Source organism: Falco naumanni, chromosome 7 (assembly GCF_017639655.2).
Source record: "Falco naumanni isolate bFalNau1 chromosome 7, bFalNau1.pat, whole genome shotgun sequence".
Classification (NCBI taxonomy): Eukaryota; Metazoa; Chordata; class Aves; order Falconiformes; family Falconidae; genus Falco; species Falco naumanni.
In genome coordinates, this window is record NC_054060.1 from 52,805,402 (window position 1) to 52,824,793 (window position 19,392).

Consider the following 19,392-nt stretch of genomic DNA (forward strand, 5'->3'; position numbering starts at 1 on the left):
ACCACTCAGCTATGACTGTAAGCACTTCTGTTATCATGCCTCTGATTATATAGATGAATGATTCCCAGCAAATGTACCTGAAGGGTTTTTGGATTACAAATTGTTGATTAATGATTCTAAGTCAAACCACGTCTTTAGAAAAAAGCCCACAACAAAGCAGTAAAACTGTATTCTGTCATCGCAGCAATTAGGAAATGAGGAATGGAGATCCTCTTAAACTGATATTATAGAGTCCTTAATGCTTCTGCTGACAGTTTTCAACCCCTTCGTAGTTCAGACCAAGTGATTATGCATATGTCATTCAGCTTGAAACTTCCATAGACATGTACAGTCTCTGTAATGCTGTTTTACTGAGAGATTTATGTTTTGATTAAAAAGCCGTTAAAATTTGGGTGGATGTTATTATGTCACTACTTCCCACTTGTTGAAATATAACATCAAAATTAGTACAGGCTGACATGACCACTGTTATCATGAAATCTAACTGTTCCATACTGCACCGCAACTCTGCATCATACAGAAAAAAAATCACAGTATCATTTCCCCTAATGGTCAATATCATTTGTTCCAGGCCCTGTAAATGATGGTGCACTTCCTTCAGGTGTTCTCAACAGCCAGAAGGGCTGTTTTCCTTCCACCAAGCAAAGCCTTGAGATGCAGACTCCACTATTTCTAGAAGCAGTTACCAGAAACACAAACACAGTGCACAAAAGGACAAAATCCTATTTTGAGTAGGCTCATTTTTCCCTCCAACATGTATTAATGAGTTTTATCAGGGTCCCTCCTTTTTTCATGAAGGGTCTTAAGCTGGAGAAGTAACTCAAAGACAGAACAGACTAAAGGAACAAAAGGCTTCTCACAGTACTGTTAGCTGGTGCAGGGAATTTCTGGTAGTTTCTTAAAAGACAGCTGAGACATGAAGTCCAGCAGCAAAATAAAGAATTAGAAAGAAGCAACTTCAGCTGTTCCATTACAGCTCACGTGAACAGGAACCAGTGAGCTGAGTAACCCTCTATCGAGTCCTATGCTAAAGTCAGAGGTACCCAGGGCTCAGACCTAGAGGCACAGTCCTGTGGCTCACCGAGCTCTCCTGTCCCATCATGGGAATGTGGTCAGCCTTGGGCTTGGAGTGGCAACCAAACCATCAGGTGAGAAGTAACAATTCATATCAAAGTAAAAAGAGGCAAATCTCACTACACTTCCCTGTATCATCATGACTGTAGATCGCAAAAGATACACTGTGGCACTTCGCTCTCTCGATAAGCCATAAAACAAGAAGAGAATCCATTACCTTTTCAGGGATCTGTTTTAGTCTTCAGCATTCACACCTGTACTCCAGTCTCAGTTACCATGCATACACATGGACTAATTGTTGGAATTCACCTCCCAAATAACCTGGCAATACCACTACTATTATTTGCACTCATTGCCTTTTTGCACATCTAAAGTTCACTAACCTTCATAGCATGTGCATAAGGGGTCACAGTCAACAGATCTTTCTTACACCATGCCACATAGATCCCAACTGACAGACCCAGTAATCTCCATACAGATTATTCCATAACGGTAACCAAGAAAAGGGGTTTAGTAACTATTCTCAAATCTTTGCGTTTCAAAAAGTCACAGTGGATTCATATTAAAAAGATAGGTTATTAATTTATGAATTGTCCTATTTAAAAAATATTATAATTAACAGCACTGTTTCAATGATCCAAGACAAACCATCTCCTCTTTCAAGCAAAACAGTGTAAATCAGCCTGCAATAGGTTTACAGAGCATTTAGCTAAAATACTAAAGGCCTAAAACATGCCGAAGTGTTATGATACTTTCTAATCTATTTAAATTCGTATCAAGCTGAAGCACTTCACTAGAACATGCATTATTCTGCATTAGCCTTAAAACTAAAAGGAGGAAGTGCTCTAGAAACTTGTTTAACAGCTGCTTCATTCATAAGTTCACAGTTCCTGCAAAACAGGTATGTTTGTGTTCTCACAGAATATTCTTTTTTATGTTTGTTAGGTCACCTGCAGGTCCAACCTTAAGCATAAGTGTATACATAAATCAATACCATAAACAAACCAAAACCAACCAACAGCCTCTGATCTCTGGTAGCTCAGTTCTCGTGGTAATTCCTTCAGCATTTTCTCTCCTTTCAGCACCAGGACTGAAAAAAAGGGATTTGAAGCGAGAGAAGCAATAAACTACAGAACTGGTCTGGGGTGATGGGGTGAACAGCAGGTCAACTAATTTTCCCCATAGGAATATCTTGAAATATCAAGAAAGAAAAAAAAAAAAGTTGCAAAATAAAAATACATTCCCTTACTAAAACAACCAGTAAACTGAGGCTTGAAGAATACAATTATTTAACTGCAATCTGACAGGAGATCAAGGGCACAGCAAAAGAAGAGAACCCAAAGATTCCACCTTCAAATTTTCTGCCCATAAGTCAAAGTAGGAAAATCCTGTGGGTGAGAGATACTATGGTAGCTTACTTTTCTCCAGTCTCCACAACACAAAAGCCTATTTCTGCTCAGCAGCTTAAAAGAATTCAAGATCACAGCATCAAAGATGAAAACTTCAGACTAAGCTCATTGCTCATACTGTGCACTAAAAATACACAATGCTATGACAAACCACTTGATGAACATAAATGGCAGAAGATTGAATGCTGGCCTCCTCAGAACTAGTGCAAGTTTACAGTTAGTTTTAAACACAAAATAATTCTGACTTTTCCAAAGAAATATTTGAAAGTACAAGCTGAGATTGAAGAAGCCCAAGACAGCATTTCTTTTATTGCTTGACACTTTGTGCATGCTGGGAGGGGGATGCTGTTGTGTTCATACCAACACACCCCTGAGCTTTTTCCAAGAAAGATGGGAGTTTGGCTTTGATGTCTGCAAGAGGAAGTTAGAGCTTGCAGCTGGCAGATACATTAATAGGATAGGCACTGGTGGACTATAAGGGACCTCAAGTACGTCACACTGCCCTATCTGTTCACAGCTCACAAATGCAACACACAAATTTCACCATCCAGCTAGTGCTCAGCCACACAGGCTTAGGATTAATTTCTAACAACTCTCTAGTTTAGGTAAAATCCAGTCATGTGAACTTTGTAAAACCAGTAAAAATAGTACAGTCACAGCCACAGATAACTTGCTTAAAAACATCCATTAGGAGTCATATAAAGTATTTTTTTGCAGACATTTGCACTCCATTTCTACTGTTCACTTAGCCTAATGCAGCCTAAATCTATTTTTTAATATTATAAATTATTTTAATTGCATTAAGAGCTACTTTTTACATGCTTACATAATAAAGCATTAATCCTTCAGGCCACATCTTCAAGCCTAGTGATAGATCTGGGCTCATCTGACCATCTTTGCAATCTACAACAACTTTAAGGCCTCTCAAAGTTGTCTTTGACTGGAAGAGCTAAGCAGTGGCTATTCCATAAAGCAAGGATGCAAGTGAAATAGCAGTATTGCCATCATCCTCCAGTCTGCCCGCTCCAATGACAGGGTTTGTGAGACGGCTGAGAATGGTGCAGCTACAGGTAAAAACTGAGTTTGGCTCCTAGGGAAGAAGTGTCAGCCTTACGTGCCTGAGAATTGTACAGCTGCAGAAAAACATCATTAGTCTTAATTAACTCCTTCAGATAATAACGTGGCAAGTGTGTAAAGACCAAATGAATGCAAGAGCTCATCCCATAGGTAGATAAACTTTTGTATTTTACTCAGTACTTTAACTTGCAGCAAAACAAAGGTGGGGGTTTTCCCTGTCTTGAAGCAAAAGTATGCACAGATCCGAGAATTTAGCTGGACTTATAACCATTTCCTACAAGAAATACCAACAAACAGTTCAAGAATTCTTACATTGCCACGTAAGTGCTGGGATTTTACAGCCAGCACTGCTTTTGTAAAGCCTTTAATATTCTTATAAAAATATAACATATTTTTAGGACACAAATTTTCATGCACTAGATTACAATTTTACAGAAGACAAGCTTTGAGCCTGAAACAGCTTGTCAATGTCCTTTCAGCTTGTTCATCAGATTAACTTTCTGTCACACATCCGATGAACAGCTTCCTTGGTTTCTTGCCTAATCTTACACATAACCCAAGCAATTCAATTCTAAAGCACAATCCGAAGCAAAACCAAAAGCCACTACAACATTCCACTTATTTCTAATAGCATGTTCAGTTTGAAATTTTCATTTCTGCCTCTAAGACTACCCTTTTAGCAAACCATTTACAGTGACAGGACTCTGATTTCATATAGGATTAAAAGAACATTATTGGACATACACAAACCAAGGGTTCCAAGTTGCTTACAGGACTAATAATGTGTTATAGGTCCTTTCACATCTAGGTCACTGGTTTAAATTCAGCTTTACTTTGTAATGAGTGAAAAGGAAGAATGAGGTAAGAACAGAGTCATGAATCTGGCCTCTATAACATATCTACTTTATGCACTTGGGCTACTCACCTAACTACTCTTTCCTGCAAATTCTACAATTGTTGAATAGCAGTAAGTATTATGGGTGTCACACTAATCCTAGAAGACTAATTCATTAAGGCATCTTAAAGTACCCAGGATTGTCAGAAAATTAAAGTATTGCTACTTTCAGGCTGTGCAATAGCTAACATGAAATAAACTGAGGGAAACTTTCTCAGGACAGGTCAAAACCTTAATGTTAAAAAAAGAAAAACACTGGCCACACCTGTAACTTTTGACAGTGAGATAAACATAGAAATCAAATGTTGAATGGGCCTGAAAGTCTGCTTTTCCTCACAGGTAGACAGCACAGGTTAAATCCGAAGCAAAATGGAAATCCAGAAGCAGCCATGTTACAGATAAGACAGACAGGAAAAAACCATGTAGTCTGATATGCGCTGTACTCTCCCTTTATACAATACAGCATGTAAATGCCGTGTCAATGTTAGTCAACAGAAGAGGGAAGGGAGAGCAGGAAAGAAGATTACCACCCCTGCATCCCTTGATAAAACTTGAATTACTGAAGGAGCTTACACTGCTGCTGCCTATGCTGTTCTTGTTCTGAGGCTAAACAACAGTTTCCATTTTCAACAAGTGTCATGCTGGCCCATTTACCACTTCAGACCCTTAATTATAAACAGGGAATGAGAGAAACAAAGGAAAACAATACACAGAGAGAGCACCAACACATTTTAACTCCATCTTGCATTAAAAGGTGAAAATAATGGTGGTAGAGAGTTTAGATACAACATATCAGCTTCATTAATAAGCTGTAACTGCTACAAAAATTATCATGCTATCTCTTATGTAGTCCTGATTTCAGAATACTATTGAACTATGACTCATACAAAGCACTAAATCTCATATTTGCAGGAAAAATTAGGAAGATTACAACTATTCCATGCTTTTCCCAAACACTCTTCAAATATTTTAATCACAAGAAAAAAAAATGTTTTACTGAAAACACATTTTGTTATTACTTCCACTTCAGAGTCAGCTAGGACTTTCTTTTCAGAGGAAGCTCCTACAGACCAATTCTAAAGCACAAACAAAAGCACAAGCATTGTGATCAAGAGCATTTAATAACACAATGTGCAACAACTTTGTGCCAAGACAGAAATCATAAAGACGAAAAATGATGCCTTCCTCTTCCAATTCCAGTTAGCAAATTTCAACTCTTTCTGACATAGGTAGGGACATGATATTCAAGCAATGAGCCTCAAAGATACTTTGGCAATGGATGGAGGCAACAAAAGCCACAAGCACAATTCCAAAACTATTTAATTGGCCATGCTTTGCCCAAGTTCCTATTGACAAAATTATGGTGTAAACACATCAATCACTGTTAAGACATTACACACGTTTTTTGCTACCCTTTGACATTCCATTTACTCTGTCTTCAACATCTCGATCTCTTGTCCATTGAAATGCAGAAATAATGTCAGTTTCAACCATTGCTTAGTTGTTTTTGCCACCAACCTGTTCTTGCATTAAGTCAGACAAGCTTGAGAGGGCTGCCTGTGTAAGCTGACCAGAACCACCAGAAAGTGCAACGAGGGCTGAAAGAGGGGAAACACCCATATTCGAAGTAAGAAGTCTACATGCGATTATCATACCTTTGTGGGGAAGATAAGCATTGTTTTACATCATACATTTGGGTCTGTGCATGAACTGAACTCTAAATAGCAAACATCTCGGCATCTGTCCCTGTCTGAGGGGATTCTGACTATCCCTTGCAACTGGAGAAAGCTGAAATTATATTACTTTGCAAACCTTGACTCAGAATTATCTTTCTTCTTAGCACAGTAAGTCCTCACTATTACCCCAAAAACATGTGCTTGTCTAATTCTGTGCAGAAAAAAGAAACATGAAGATGTAAAGTATTACATGGCATCACACAAAACCCCACCTTACATTCACACAACATTGAGAGCTGCAGTTTGAGGCACTGCACTTGAAGACCAGACAAGCGTAATGCAAGGGACAGGACTGAGTATTTGATCGCCTTCATTTGTGACCAGCTGTTTCTCTTTGGAATCACTGGTAATCATTAGATAAGATGAAATTTGTGGTCTAGCCTGTATATTAACTCTAGCAGCAGCTTCAGAAGACTGAGAAAATAATGCTGTAAATGCAAGCACAACACTGAGGAATATGTTATAGAACTGACATGGCTTGAAAATTCATTCCCAGCCCTTAGAAAGTGTCAGATCCTTTTAGTTAATATGCTTACTTTTTTTTATTTATAAATGGATTTTCAGAGAAACTGAAAAATAATTTTGTTCCCAGAGTGTTTTATGTTAGACTTGATAACTCTTACAGACCCCTGTGCAAGACTGCAAGAGGTACAACATGGATTTGTGTCAGTGTAGAGTTTCAGTTCTGATAGAAGGGATCTCTTACCTTCAGACAGGGACAAATCATCAGCTGGAGACACCAGGTCTGCCTGGATCGGGAAGCCATTGCTCAATGATGTGGTAATCTGATTTGTCAAGATAACCTGCAAACAGACAGGGAGAGGGGGAAGGGAAATTAATTTTTACAGCTACTGGAAGGCTGAGAGCAGCCCAAGCAAGGACTGGAATCCTCCAGGCACAGCATCCAAGCAGCCCTCTACTCTGACCTTCAGCAAATTCAGCACTCAGAAAATTTTGAACTACCTGCAGAAACTGAAAGAGATAGTTGTAAGAAGTGCGGGAAAAGGGATATTATTAAAAAGATGAAACACTAAACAACAGTATGTTAATACATACAGCCACTTAAAAGTGAACTACTGTTCTGAAGAGTTTCATTCTTCAATTAATAACTTGACAGTCTTATAAAAAACAATTTTCTTCATAAACAAACTGGAAATCTGTTTTCCTAGTAATTTCCACACAACTTCCACACTCCCTTCCTTTGGCTGAAACACAGTTCCACTGAGAAAGGTACATAGGGATACATCCCCACTGATGTGAAGCACAAGAGTACTAAATTTCACAGGGCTACCTCGACACAAGAGGATTTTTCAGTGTTTTTTGGGATCACAAGATTCTGATAAACAGACTGTAGTACGCAACACCATCCTCTCCTCCAAGAACATGAGCAATGGTCTTGCAAGAGATGAATAACTTCCCACACCTTTGAACATGTATTTTTTTTCTAGTAACAGAAAGGATTAAGGCAAACATGGCAAACACCACAGGGAGAAGACCATAGGTATAAACACAATTATCTCCTAATGCTTTGGATCTCTAAGCAGCTGCATGTTCTGCAATTACAATTGGTCTCCACTTTGCACACTGACAAAAACTTGAGAAATTACTTCTTCAAAAAAAAACAAACAAACATCAAAATTATCTTTCTGCTTGCACTGAGAACAGACTCCACTCCAAACAAAATCTCTTTGGAATTAATGGCCTGTCTTCAGCTATATTTGACACAGGAGGAAGGGAGAAAGGAATCCTACATGATACTCTGGATGCGGTTTCATGATGCTACTGGAATAAATTAACAGGTTGCCATTGCTAAAAGGAAGAGGGATTTCTCTGCTCTTCTCTCCACTGCTCCTCCTTCCCTCTGATCATGGCTTCCTCCTGCTTTCTAACACTTTTAGTAGTGCGATACATCACACTCTCCATTTTCTTTTTCCATTTCAAGATCCCACATAGGCTGTATCAGATCAACAGAGTTGTAACCGCATTGGTAGTGCTGCAGGGCAATGTGTCTTCTTCAGGCAGCATGATGTAAGCTACCAACGTGACGGAGGCTGCGACCTTTACCAAGACCACAACTCTTCCTCACTGCTTACATCAGCCCACTCAGCCCTGTGGTTGTAAACAGCGACAGTGGTGCCCGAGAGCTTTATAGACTGTACCAACAGCACAAGTTAAAGTTTGTAAGTCAACTGTTCATCTACTCAACAGAAGTTCAATTCCTTCACAGCTCCATAATGATGTCCCTCATGCTCTTCTACTACTGACTGCAAGCTCCAGACAAACTTCAGCTGGCTATCACCCCTCTGCCCAGCTTAACCACAGGTGCGCCTTTTGGGACTGGGCATGTTATGACCACTACAGTGAACACAGATATGGTAGGTTACAGCCTTGTTTGGTCTTACACCTAGACAAAGGTTCTTAAGGTACAACTTGCAATACTGCCAACAGCAAACATGTAAAAGAGGCACCACACCACTTCTGCTGCTTCGCCCAGAGCTGCTGCATGAACCTGTAAGCACCCAAAAGCAGACAGGAAAGGGCCTGGTACACACAACCCCTTGCAGCCAACGGCGGTCCTGTTCAGCAGATTACAAGGTAAGATGATTCAATTTAATAACAAAGAAGAAAAAAAGTCACTTTTTCCTTTCTTCTTTCCAGGATACTTTACTTCCATTTAAGTGAGTTTATCCTTGTGATAGGATGAACATCCAAACTGGTTCAAGGCAAATGAAAGGAACAGGCAGCCAAGAGTCAGGAGGGATAAGGACCAGGATGTGAGATCTTTCTTAACACTGTTTTCAGTTCCTATTCACTATGTCACAAAACCCACAGCCTCACTTACCCACAGAGGCTACTCTGGCAACCAAGCATAAGATACACCAACAATATGGCACAACACTGAAGCTTTTCCTCCATCCAGTACTAGAAAATGTGCTGAAACAGAACACACTAACAAACTTACACACACACGCGCATATTGGTGGGGTATGAAGTTTTCATTGGCATGCTTTTGCAATGATTACATTATTCACAAGTGTCAAAAGCTCTGTAAGAAATTCAGTCATCCCAGACCTGTGCCAAGATAATTTCTGTACTGTGCCATCACTTATTTTATTATTTATACACCACATTTTAAAGAAACGCTACCATGCGTGTTTAAGGATCTTTTAAAAAAGAAGAAAAAGACCTAAGCACGCCATATTTCATATTGCTCTCCTTCAAAGGAAACTAAATTTAAAGACTTCAAAAATCAAAAGGAAAATTAACAACAAGAATAATGCACCTGCATTTATTTTTTCATCTTTCAGATTTTTTGGCCTCCTCTTTAACCAGGAACTCTACAGCATTGTTAGCTGTAGGACTGAAAATCTTCTTTACCCTTTATGTTTAATTTAAGCTATGCCTTTGAACTTAGATTTCAGTTTCTGATGTGTCCTTCAGTAACTATGCAATAACTAGTCAATGTTAACAATATCCTAGACAACCTGTTATACTGTTTAAAAAATCAGTTTAAAAATACAGAGTCCTACACCCAAGTGAATGTTCCTCTCTGGCTTATTCTGAGGATGGGAATTAAATGTATTCTTAGTTCCATGACTTCACTGATAGTTAAACATTTGCTTAAATACATGTTTAAATACTATCTTGAATAAGCACACTTCCTCTGAGATGAAGCCATGTGCATGCACAGAATGCTTACTTTGGAATTAACTGAAAATTATTCTTCATTTCTGCAAGCGTGCTGAGCCAACACAGAGATTTGGTTCTCCCATAAGTACAAGCCAAGAGGCTGTTAGCTAAGCACTAAATTTGGCATCAAATTCCCTGTCACACTTGTGCAGCCTTGCTTACTGCAAAACTCTTCCATCGGGTATAGGTACAGTTGCTACCAAAACCCAATATTCATCTTCGTGCAGCTACCATAATACAGCGTGAACCTCACTCTGCAGGTGTGCAGAGTACTCCAAACTCTCACTGGCTCAAACAAGCTATGGGTCACTAACAAAAGAAAAAAAAAAGCCAGCCGTTACTCAGCTCCTGTTCCAAAGAAAAAAAGTTAAGGCACTCAGACTTAGAGAACTCCTCTGTAATACATACATCTATCTCCAAAATTTCAATCACACGCCCTTACTGGAAACAGTTAAATTTTCTTTTATTTTTCCCAGAGTAAAACCTTGGTCACTAATACTTTGTCAGTGAATAGTGCCATCCAAACAAGACCCTACATTTTCAGCAGTCCCCAGTCCTACAGACATCCAGCTTGAAGCCCTGAACGTTGATACCATGCAATTCCAGTGTCACATCTAGAGAATGTACTAACTTTTCCCCAAAGTCTCCTTCATTAACCTGCAAGACATGCCTATATTCTGTTCTGCTATCCTTTGAAGTAGTTCAGTGTATTCAGAGAGTTGCAAGTAGGTGTCTGAGGGAACAGTTAAGCCTGAGTGTGATGTGGAGAGAACATACAGGCAGACAAAGGAGATCTGAGTGAAACAGCTGTGTGACTTTCTGATGAGTAATCGCATTTGTGCATGGACAGAATCGGCTAGGTCTCACATATTGCTTCATACATGCGTGCAGAGAATATAATGCTAGTCCTGATCTTAACGAAGCCATATCTTACAAATCACCAGCCAGAAGGTTAGAGTATCTCCCTTTTGTCTGTCTGCTAGGTGCCGCACTTGAAAGAAACCAATAGCACTTCCTCAACTTTTCATTGGAGATGTGCCATTAACGTACAGATCAGATTTAGCCTGTTTAGTACAGGAGACCCGCCAAGTTCCCAGTCAAAGCAGGTATAGAAAAAGTTGCCTCTGTTGTGGTTCCTTTTGACAGATACTGGGTATTATTACCAGCCAAGCATGGCTTCCACTTAAGAAGTTCGATGCCAGGCATGAGTTTATTATCTTCCAGCAGAACACTCAACAGTGAAAATATTGCTACATATGTTAACATTATCGTATTGAAATTTTAAATACAGTGTATTTTAAAATACCCAGCATTTTATAAAGTACTCAGTATTTTAAAAGGAGCTCCTATTTCCAGGATCAACTAATGAAACAGAATATTTTCATTACTAGAGATACTTTCATTACCACTAAGGTATTTAGAGCGAAAAGCATTACACCACACACAACTGTGTCCTGACATGTGCAATGGGTAAGGAGGTTGTGTTACCGCTTTCTGTTTCTACTTTGTGATGACCAAAGAGCATAGGGCTTCTTCAGCCAGTGACTGTGCAAGAACGAAACACACCCTCCACTGCTAAAAGAAGAGGGGGAAAAAACCACACATAAAGGTCAGCCAGACAGCTCAGTAACACTGGAAACCTGCCCCACGCACTCCTATGGAGTTCAATGAACCACTATCTTCAACCTTTCAGCCCATTCACTTGCACTGGGTAAACTAGCTATTTAACAAGTGAAAATTTACAGTCCTCACTCAGCCTTCCATTACTGACAAAATTACAAATGCTGCAGAAATTCACTTAGATCCAAATTTCAAAATAATTTCTGGGAAAATACCACACAACTGGCTGACCACACAATTTCCCAATTCTATGAAGATTCTTACTTCAGTATAGCAACCTCAGACTGTAAAATAACCCCTTTTAACCATTAGAAGTGTTAGGACAGTAAGAATGATCCTTTTCCTTACAGTTAGAAAACCTGGAGATAAACGTAAGGGAACAGTTCAAGTTCCTAATTTTAGGCACCTTAAAAAAATGCCTATTCTTCTGATCAATTCCCCAATTTTTGTAGGTGCTGATACCTGGAAAAAAACGGAAATAAGAAATTCTTAAGAAAAACAGCATTCATGTTCTAGACAGGTCATTGCTACTTCTAAGATTAATCCAGAAGCCAGCACCACTGTTTCTCTTGAAATCTTTACATGTTGTTAAAATAGAATCTCCTTCCACTGATGTGACTTCAGCAGATGTCAGTTTTCTGGAAGCACGTTAGAGAAATAAAAATACTTATTTAAGGTGCCTAAACTCCCAACACCCCCATTTGCTGGGAATAGCACAGTTCCTGCATATACGGAAAGCCCCTGCAGGTCCTGGGAGAGAGCTGGCCTAAGAACTGAAATATGACTGCTTTACACAGAAAAATAAGCAAACTATTTTTTGTTTGGTTATTTATACAGTACAATTTTTCAAGTACTCCTCCTGCCCTTCCTAGGGCCACACTGAAACTACTAAATCTGACTCTGTCATCCTTGTAAATCCAGTTGAGTAAATAAGTCATCTTCTGTAAAATTGTGGTCTCAGCCTCCTTGTCAGTTTATTGCAAAATTAAAGGCAGCTCAGCACAAAACTATCAATGAGTAACCAGCAAAGGTATAAATGTACCAAGAGGCAAAAAACCACCCCAACTGTCTCATGAAATGGCTGTTTGTTAAAAGAACGGAGCAGAATTCCCCATTTCACATGCAACACTATTTAGGAAAGCTCTTATTAAAGGCTTCCTATTGGGCTGGGAGAGCAAGCACAAGGACACTTGCAATAATCCCAAATTACTCCACCCTTATTAGTCCATGTACTTTGTGGTTTTCACTGTACTCAGGCAATGTTATTAGAGAGCACCATGTACAAGTGACAATCAGCAGGGCTGGGATGCTGACTCAGCATGCTGGAGGAGAAGGAAAAGTTCTGCTCATCCCCAGCCATTCTTCATACCAGTCCCTGAGAAGGCGCCTCTCCCTTTCCATGAAGCACAGAGCATCTAATGAGACATTCAAGTGGTCAGTAAGGGGTCAAAACAATGGTGACTACTGTTCAGGCATTAGCAAAAGGAAAGCGCACCAAGCAATACCACAAAGCCAGATGGGGCAGGCAGCAATCCTGGAAACAGAAAAAGGGAACAGTGAGAAAACCGGGGTGAAGCAGAACGCTTCAAACAGCTGTGAGAACCACAGCCTTCTCCTTGGCAACCTGTTACAGCTCCTTGAGACTGGCATTGGTCTGCTCCAGGAAGAACCCTAAATTACTGCCATCTCTCATAGTAACATGCACTTGTGCTCTTCATCTAAGCAAGCTACACACTGAATTAAGCTTTTTGTTCAACTCGTGTTTCTTTGGGGACATTTCCTTCAGTATCAGCAGCCATTTGCCACAAAAGCTGTCAAAAGTTGTCAAAGACCTCAGCAGGACTTGTACTTAATACTCACAAGGAAGAAAACCTTTTTTTCCCCAGTGAAATCACAGAGTTACAGACAGAAAAAGCAAAAGTCTGAACTGCAATATTGATTGCTCTTTAAAACCCCCAAGAGTTTTAAAGAGAGACTTTCAAGTGCCCACAGCTACAGGGCACTCGAAGTTAGCTACTGCAGTGATACTCTGCAGGGGCTCACCTTGCAGGAGAGAGGGCTTCTCTGGTGAAAAGTCTCTGCACAATCGAGACAGTTCTGGCCTCCAGGACCAAACCAAACATAGGAGATTAAATATATACACATATCTTCATTCTTAGAAAATGTAAACTAATTTAGCTCATGCAAACCAAATAGAGAAGAGAAAATCCAACAGTTTATCATCTCAAATCCAAGCAAATCACCACACCCACATAGTACTCATCCCACTAAAATGTCCCATACCCCCAAGCTGAGCAGCCATCAGCTCTAGCATCTCAGGCTTCTGTGGGGAAAAATGAAAGTAATGTCAAGTACTCCATAAAGCCCAGCCACCACAAGCTTATAATAAATGAAATCCCCATGCTCAAGGTCAAACACCAATTTTGATATGTAATCAAGACCTAACTAAGATACTAAAAAGTAATTTTACGTGTTCTACTAAACCGGTTATAGTTAACAAAGAAAGCACGAAGCTCTATCTCTGCAGGCATAAGCAACAGACAAGTGCCCACCTTTAACAACTGTTGCTAATCCAAACCAGTGAGAGAAAAAGTACCTGTTACAGCTATCATGTTTATCTATAGAGTCATAGGCTATAATGGTCATGCTCACATAAGAGGGAAGTAGATGGATGTTTTTTCAGACACAAAAGCATAGCAGCTACCTGACTGAAAGCAAAGAAGAGGTCTCTGTGCCAAGAGCTGTTAGAATTCACATCTCAACCAATGTCACCAGAATTTGGCATAATTCCCTGAATAACAGATACATATACGCAAACCACTGGAAACCTACTGAGAAACACTTCCTAATCCTATAAGCAATCTAGCAACAAGTGTGGGCCTTGCTTCAGAGGAATTTCATTTGTACCTATTTTCAGCTGTACCTATTTTCATCACATCCAGGAAAACAAGAAGGGCAATTAAACAGTCTAACACCACAGAAACAAGAGAGTAATGACTCTCTGGAAGGCTCGCAAGCACCTTTTAAAACATTAGAAACCTGTTACTCAGGGCACATTTGCTAAATGCAACCTTATTAGAGCTCCCAGGACAGGACTTCCAGCTCCTGCTTTGCTATAGTATCTCTACACAAGCTTCTCCTCTTTCCTCCCTCAGAGAGGCAATACACAGTAACAGAGATCATTTTATAGTCACTGAGTATAAATAGGAGTCAGAAGAAAGCAAGGAATCTTTCAGAGACTGGCCACTGTATTTACATCCAATTTATTCTGCTTTGCATAGGAAAAGTAAAAAAGTTATGTAATTCAATTCCATAAGCCTTCTGAAGAAGTAAAGCGCCTATTCACATCTCTGCCAACTGCTTAAAAATAATCACAATGAATTAATAAAACTTCCACCAGAAGAAAAAAAGAAACAAACAAAAGCATGCTGTTCTCAGGCAGCTACACGTCTTCAAGTTGAAATAGCTACCACCCAGCGATAGCCTGAGGTCTTTAGCCTTTCCTCCTCTGTGAAGAGGGAACACAGCCAACACAAACGTAACCTTCAAAATCCACGCCGCAGCACCCTCGTGCTGTGCTACTCGTCGAGAAAGGTTTGTGTGCCTGGAAGGCCTTCACATCCAGCAGCCTGCACAAACCTGTCTGCAGAGATGTGCGTAAGACACCCCCGGAGGGACTGCCACCCACCTCCATACCCTGCCAGCTGCCCAGAGCTGAGTTAGTTTCCAGCAGACCCTCCCTCTCCTCCACCCTCCCCTCCAGCCCTGCATAATGATGGCTCTCTGAATTGAGCTTGCTCCTATGTGTAGCTAACAATGTACCACAGTAAGAGATGAGTCTGATACCGGCTGAGCTAACACGGAGCACCTTGCAGGACTTTCACAGCCAAAACCTGCTGCACTCTCAAAGCAGCAAATACCACTGATTAAAAGGGAGTTTTCTGACAAATGCCAAATTGTCTTGTGAAAGAATAAATAAAATTATGAATTCACAGTTTGCTCCTAGATTGCACACTGTTCTCAGCAACCGGGCTTTTGGTTGGTTTAATTTGTTCGGTTTTGAAGGATGGGGAAGAAATGGGGAAGAAACTGGGCTGTCTGGAACATTAGTAGGTAGTGCAGAACTTCAGTTCTGCTCCAATGTGCTCCGGGCTGAGAGGAGAGCTGAGTATGTCTCCTACTCTTTAATAAGACTGCAAGGAAATATAAAACTATGCCTACTTTTTTTCTCAATGAAAAACCTAGCTCAGTTTATTGGCACTCGCTAACTTTCATTACCAGATCTGAAAGCAGACTGAAGGTCCTTCCGTTTGCTTGCTGAGTTCAGACCTTCTGTCATGCACCTACCCGGCTTTATCCAGCACTTCAAATTTACCCCCACCTACACAAATTCTGTAACGTTACATCTCACTACCTTTCGATGGAATAAATGTATTGTTACCCCTATTGTAGAGACAGATGCTCAGACACTAAGCAAACTGTCTAAAGGTACCACAAATCTTTACTATCACTCCTAAACCCTAATTTCAGAGTTGGAAGGGCTTATACTCACCTAAGCACTCTAGGACATCTCAGGACAATCTAATATCTACCCAGAAAATTATATATTTATAATTCTTTCTATATTTGGGGCTTATTTTCTTTTTCTACACCTGCCTATATTTAGTTTTTTCCTAACAACTAAACAGGAACATGAACTAAACTAATGAAGTACTCCTAACAAAGGCCTCTTTAGGGCTCATGGCCTATTTCAAGCCGATAATTAGTGTACCAGCATTTTTATTTGGTTTTGATGTTTTGACAAGCCTGTCAGAGAGACTGTTTACAGTAATATATACATGCAGGTCTGGAGAGGTATCGCATATAAGGCACAACTCAATCTCAATGTCATTAGTTCCATTAATTCCTCAGATTCCTTCCAATTAATTTCTTCAAGGCAGTGGGTCACAGGAGACTTGCTGGGTCTTGGATGCAAACTAGAACAGCTCAATGGGCTACTGTAATTTACAGCTTTGCTGAACCGTTTTTAAAACACTCTCCCTGCCTCCACCTTATCCCACATCGTGCCCCTATGCCAACATTTTTAGAGGGAGGAGAGTGTTAGTGCAGGCTGCTCCTCAGTGTCTTGTGGAAGCAGCAGAAAGCAGTTTTAGGATGTGCTAGAAATCCCCATCAACATTTCACTGTTCAGTTCCTCTGCAAACCATACTTTCCCGCCTTCCCTGCAGCAGTGGAGCCTTTGTGTGTACTTTTAGGCAGGCAACAGAGGACTACGGGAATATTTGCTTCCCCTTGTCTATTCATTTAACCTTTACAGGCGGGTAACTACTAACACCACCACCAGACGGCATCACATGGCTTACTTTCATCAGCATCACAGAAACAGAGCAAGTATTTTCGAGCCTACATTGATGTTAGAAATCACAGCATGCTTTACATAATGCTTGTTAGAGAAGTGTTTGTGACCCACTGCCTTAAAAAAAGTAATTGGAAGGAATCTGAGGGATTAATAGAATTAATGATAGAGATTGAGTTGTGCCTTATAATGCTGTACCTCTCCAGACCTGCATGTATGTATTACTATAAACAGTCTGTCTGATGGGCTTGTCAAAATGCTTTTCACTGGGTACATTCCGGACATGGATGGGATTTTTACATTTATCTATAATGGCTATCCTTAGATAATCATGTAGCTTTATTTCAGTGCATGCAACGGTCAGTAGATTTTGAGTAGAGGGTAACAGGAACAGGGAATTTGGGTATATACCTCCATCCCGCAATTTGCTCAAGGCAAATTAACATGTCTGTAGAGTACTGGGGTAGTAACTGACATCACACAGAAGCCTGACAATCAAACCGATTTACCAATAATTTTTACAACATGAGGAGAAGGATATTTAGCAAGCAGGAACAAACTAGGCACTGATGGCATTATTTAGTGCAACCAAGACCCATTTAGTGAACACCGTGCCCCTGGTGATTTCAAAGTGTTATCATGAACAAAATTCAGTTATCATCCTCTATAGCTGCAATGGTTGTAAAATAAGAGTAGGAATCACGCAGAAAACAAAACACCCAGCTGCTGAAACAAACAGCCTTCCAAGCCACCATCAGTTTCACTTCCCTGTGACCCAGGGCTCAGAAAGGTACGAAAGAATAAGTGAAAATGAACAGCTGCGAATCATATGTACTACAAGCTGTACGTATATATTAACATTACATTTTAGACATTTTCAAATACTGTATTACATTTGCATCCTTCTCAGCCTAACCTGCAATTCAGCCAGTAATCTGTTTCTACCAGAAAGATATATATAATATTTCAAAACGATCAGTAGCTTCAGCCTCCCTTAAAACCCAACAAGCATACCAAATAAACTAGGTTGATGCTGGGTTCACGAATCTGAATGTTGGGTAGACTGTCAGTGACTGTTTTAATAGTCAACATCTTTTAATCTGATTGGACTGGAAGTGAAAGTTTTATCATCTAGCTTTTGAGATTTGTAATACATGAACATACCACTAATACAGTATAGCATTTTTATGCAAAAGAAAATTACTTGAGTGTTATTTTGTCTGTGTCCTAAACCTGCAAAGTCGGATGATAAGAGCTTTAACATCTTTTAACTTTTTATAAACTAAAATATTCTAAGAAATTTTTCAAAAAAAAAAGCATGATAAAAATATATATAAAAAATATATAAAAATTATTTATATATTTATAAGCTATAAAAAAATGCATGATGCTGCACTGTGCTGTGAAGTTTTATTAGCACTTTTTCAAAACTGCTACAGTATTTTAGGAACCCTTGCTACTGAATAGTTAGATTATTATAAGTTCTTCTTCCACAAAACCACATTAAAAAAAATGTCCACAAGTTACAGATAACTAGTCCATAATAAAACAAACAAACAGAAAATACACACATGTGCATGACTGTTTTCCAAATATGTCTGATCTGATACTACCCAGAGAAGAGGGGTGGGGTCATAAATCAGCCAAATCTCTTCAATATTTGGCAGGGAGAAAAAAAATATATATATAAAAAAAAAAAAAAAAAACAACTATCTTGTGGCTGAAGATGCTCTGGAATTTCAGTGGTATTGTCTCAGCCTCTGTATCCTACTTCTAAAATCCTTTCAGTAAGAAATACAGTTAGCCAATACTTCCCCAACAAAATTGGCATTTACGTCACATCTTAGAATGACAGATTTCTATTTATCTACCTAACTTGCTCAAATTGGGAGTGTACTTTCCTTGGAAATATGAACTGTTAGAAACCTCTTTGAAAGTTAGGACTCAAGATGGAAAATGAACTCAGAAAAATGCAAGGAGACATTTTTGTGCTGAGACCACAGTATGACACATCCCCCTTTGGTTTTGCCCAATACAGAAAAATAGCATTTGAGATTGTCCAAAGAAATCATGGACCCATGAAACTATACTCAAGCTAAATTCTCACCTCTTGGGATAACAACCCTATCTGTCCTCAAGGTCACTGTTTAAATACATGCACAAGGCACCACTGTAGAAGCGTATTTTCTCTTCTGTGTTGCAGGGATCATCAGTCCCACAGGGTTGTTTCGGCAAACCTTTTCCCAATACTAAGCCAAATTAAACTAAGAGACTGGTAACAGTGAAATCCCTGCAAAAGCAAATCAATTCAAACCCAAAGATGCTCCGTTTCTTTTTAAATTTTGGTATAGATTTGTTTGGGAAGCTGGTGATCACTGAGAATAGCTCCACTGGTTCCACTTGGAAAGGCATTGGATCTACCAGCATTACTGTTCTTTGTTGCTGCTACCTCACTTTTTATGTAAAGATTTGTAAATATTTTAAAAAAAAGAAAGTCATTTATTCAGCTATTTTGGTACACCATTACATTTACAA

At 39.5% G+C, this 19,392-nt stretch overlaps 1 protein-coding gene across 8 annotated transcripts in view; it reads right to left on the reverse strand.

Moving 5' to 3' along the window:
* Positions 1-19,392, reverse strand: part of RAD51B (RAD51 paralog B) — a 405,510-nt gene that overhangs the window by 226,641 nt on the left and 159,477 nt on the right. For all 8 annotated transcript variants that reach the window (XR_005828893.1, XM_040600854.1, XM_040600852.1 and 5 more), the window contains one exon: positions 6,898-6,994. Coding sequence is in view for 7 of the 8 variants with exons in the window: in XM_040600854.1 (XP_040456788.1) it covers positions 6,898-6,994 (97 nt within the window). In the remaining variant the exon portion in view is untranslated. The remainder of the gene's footprint in view (positions 1-6,897; positions 6,995-19,392) is intronic.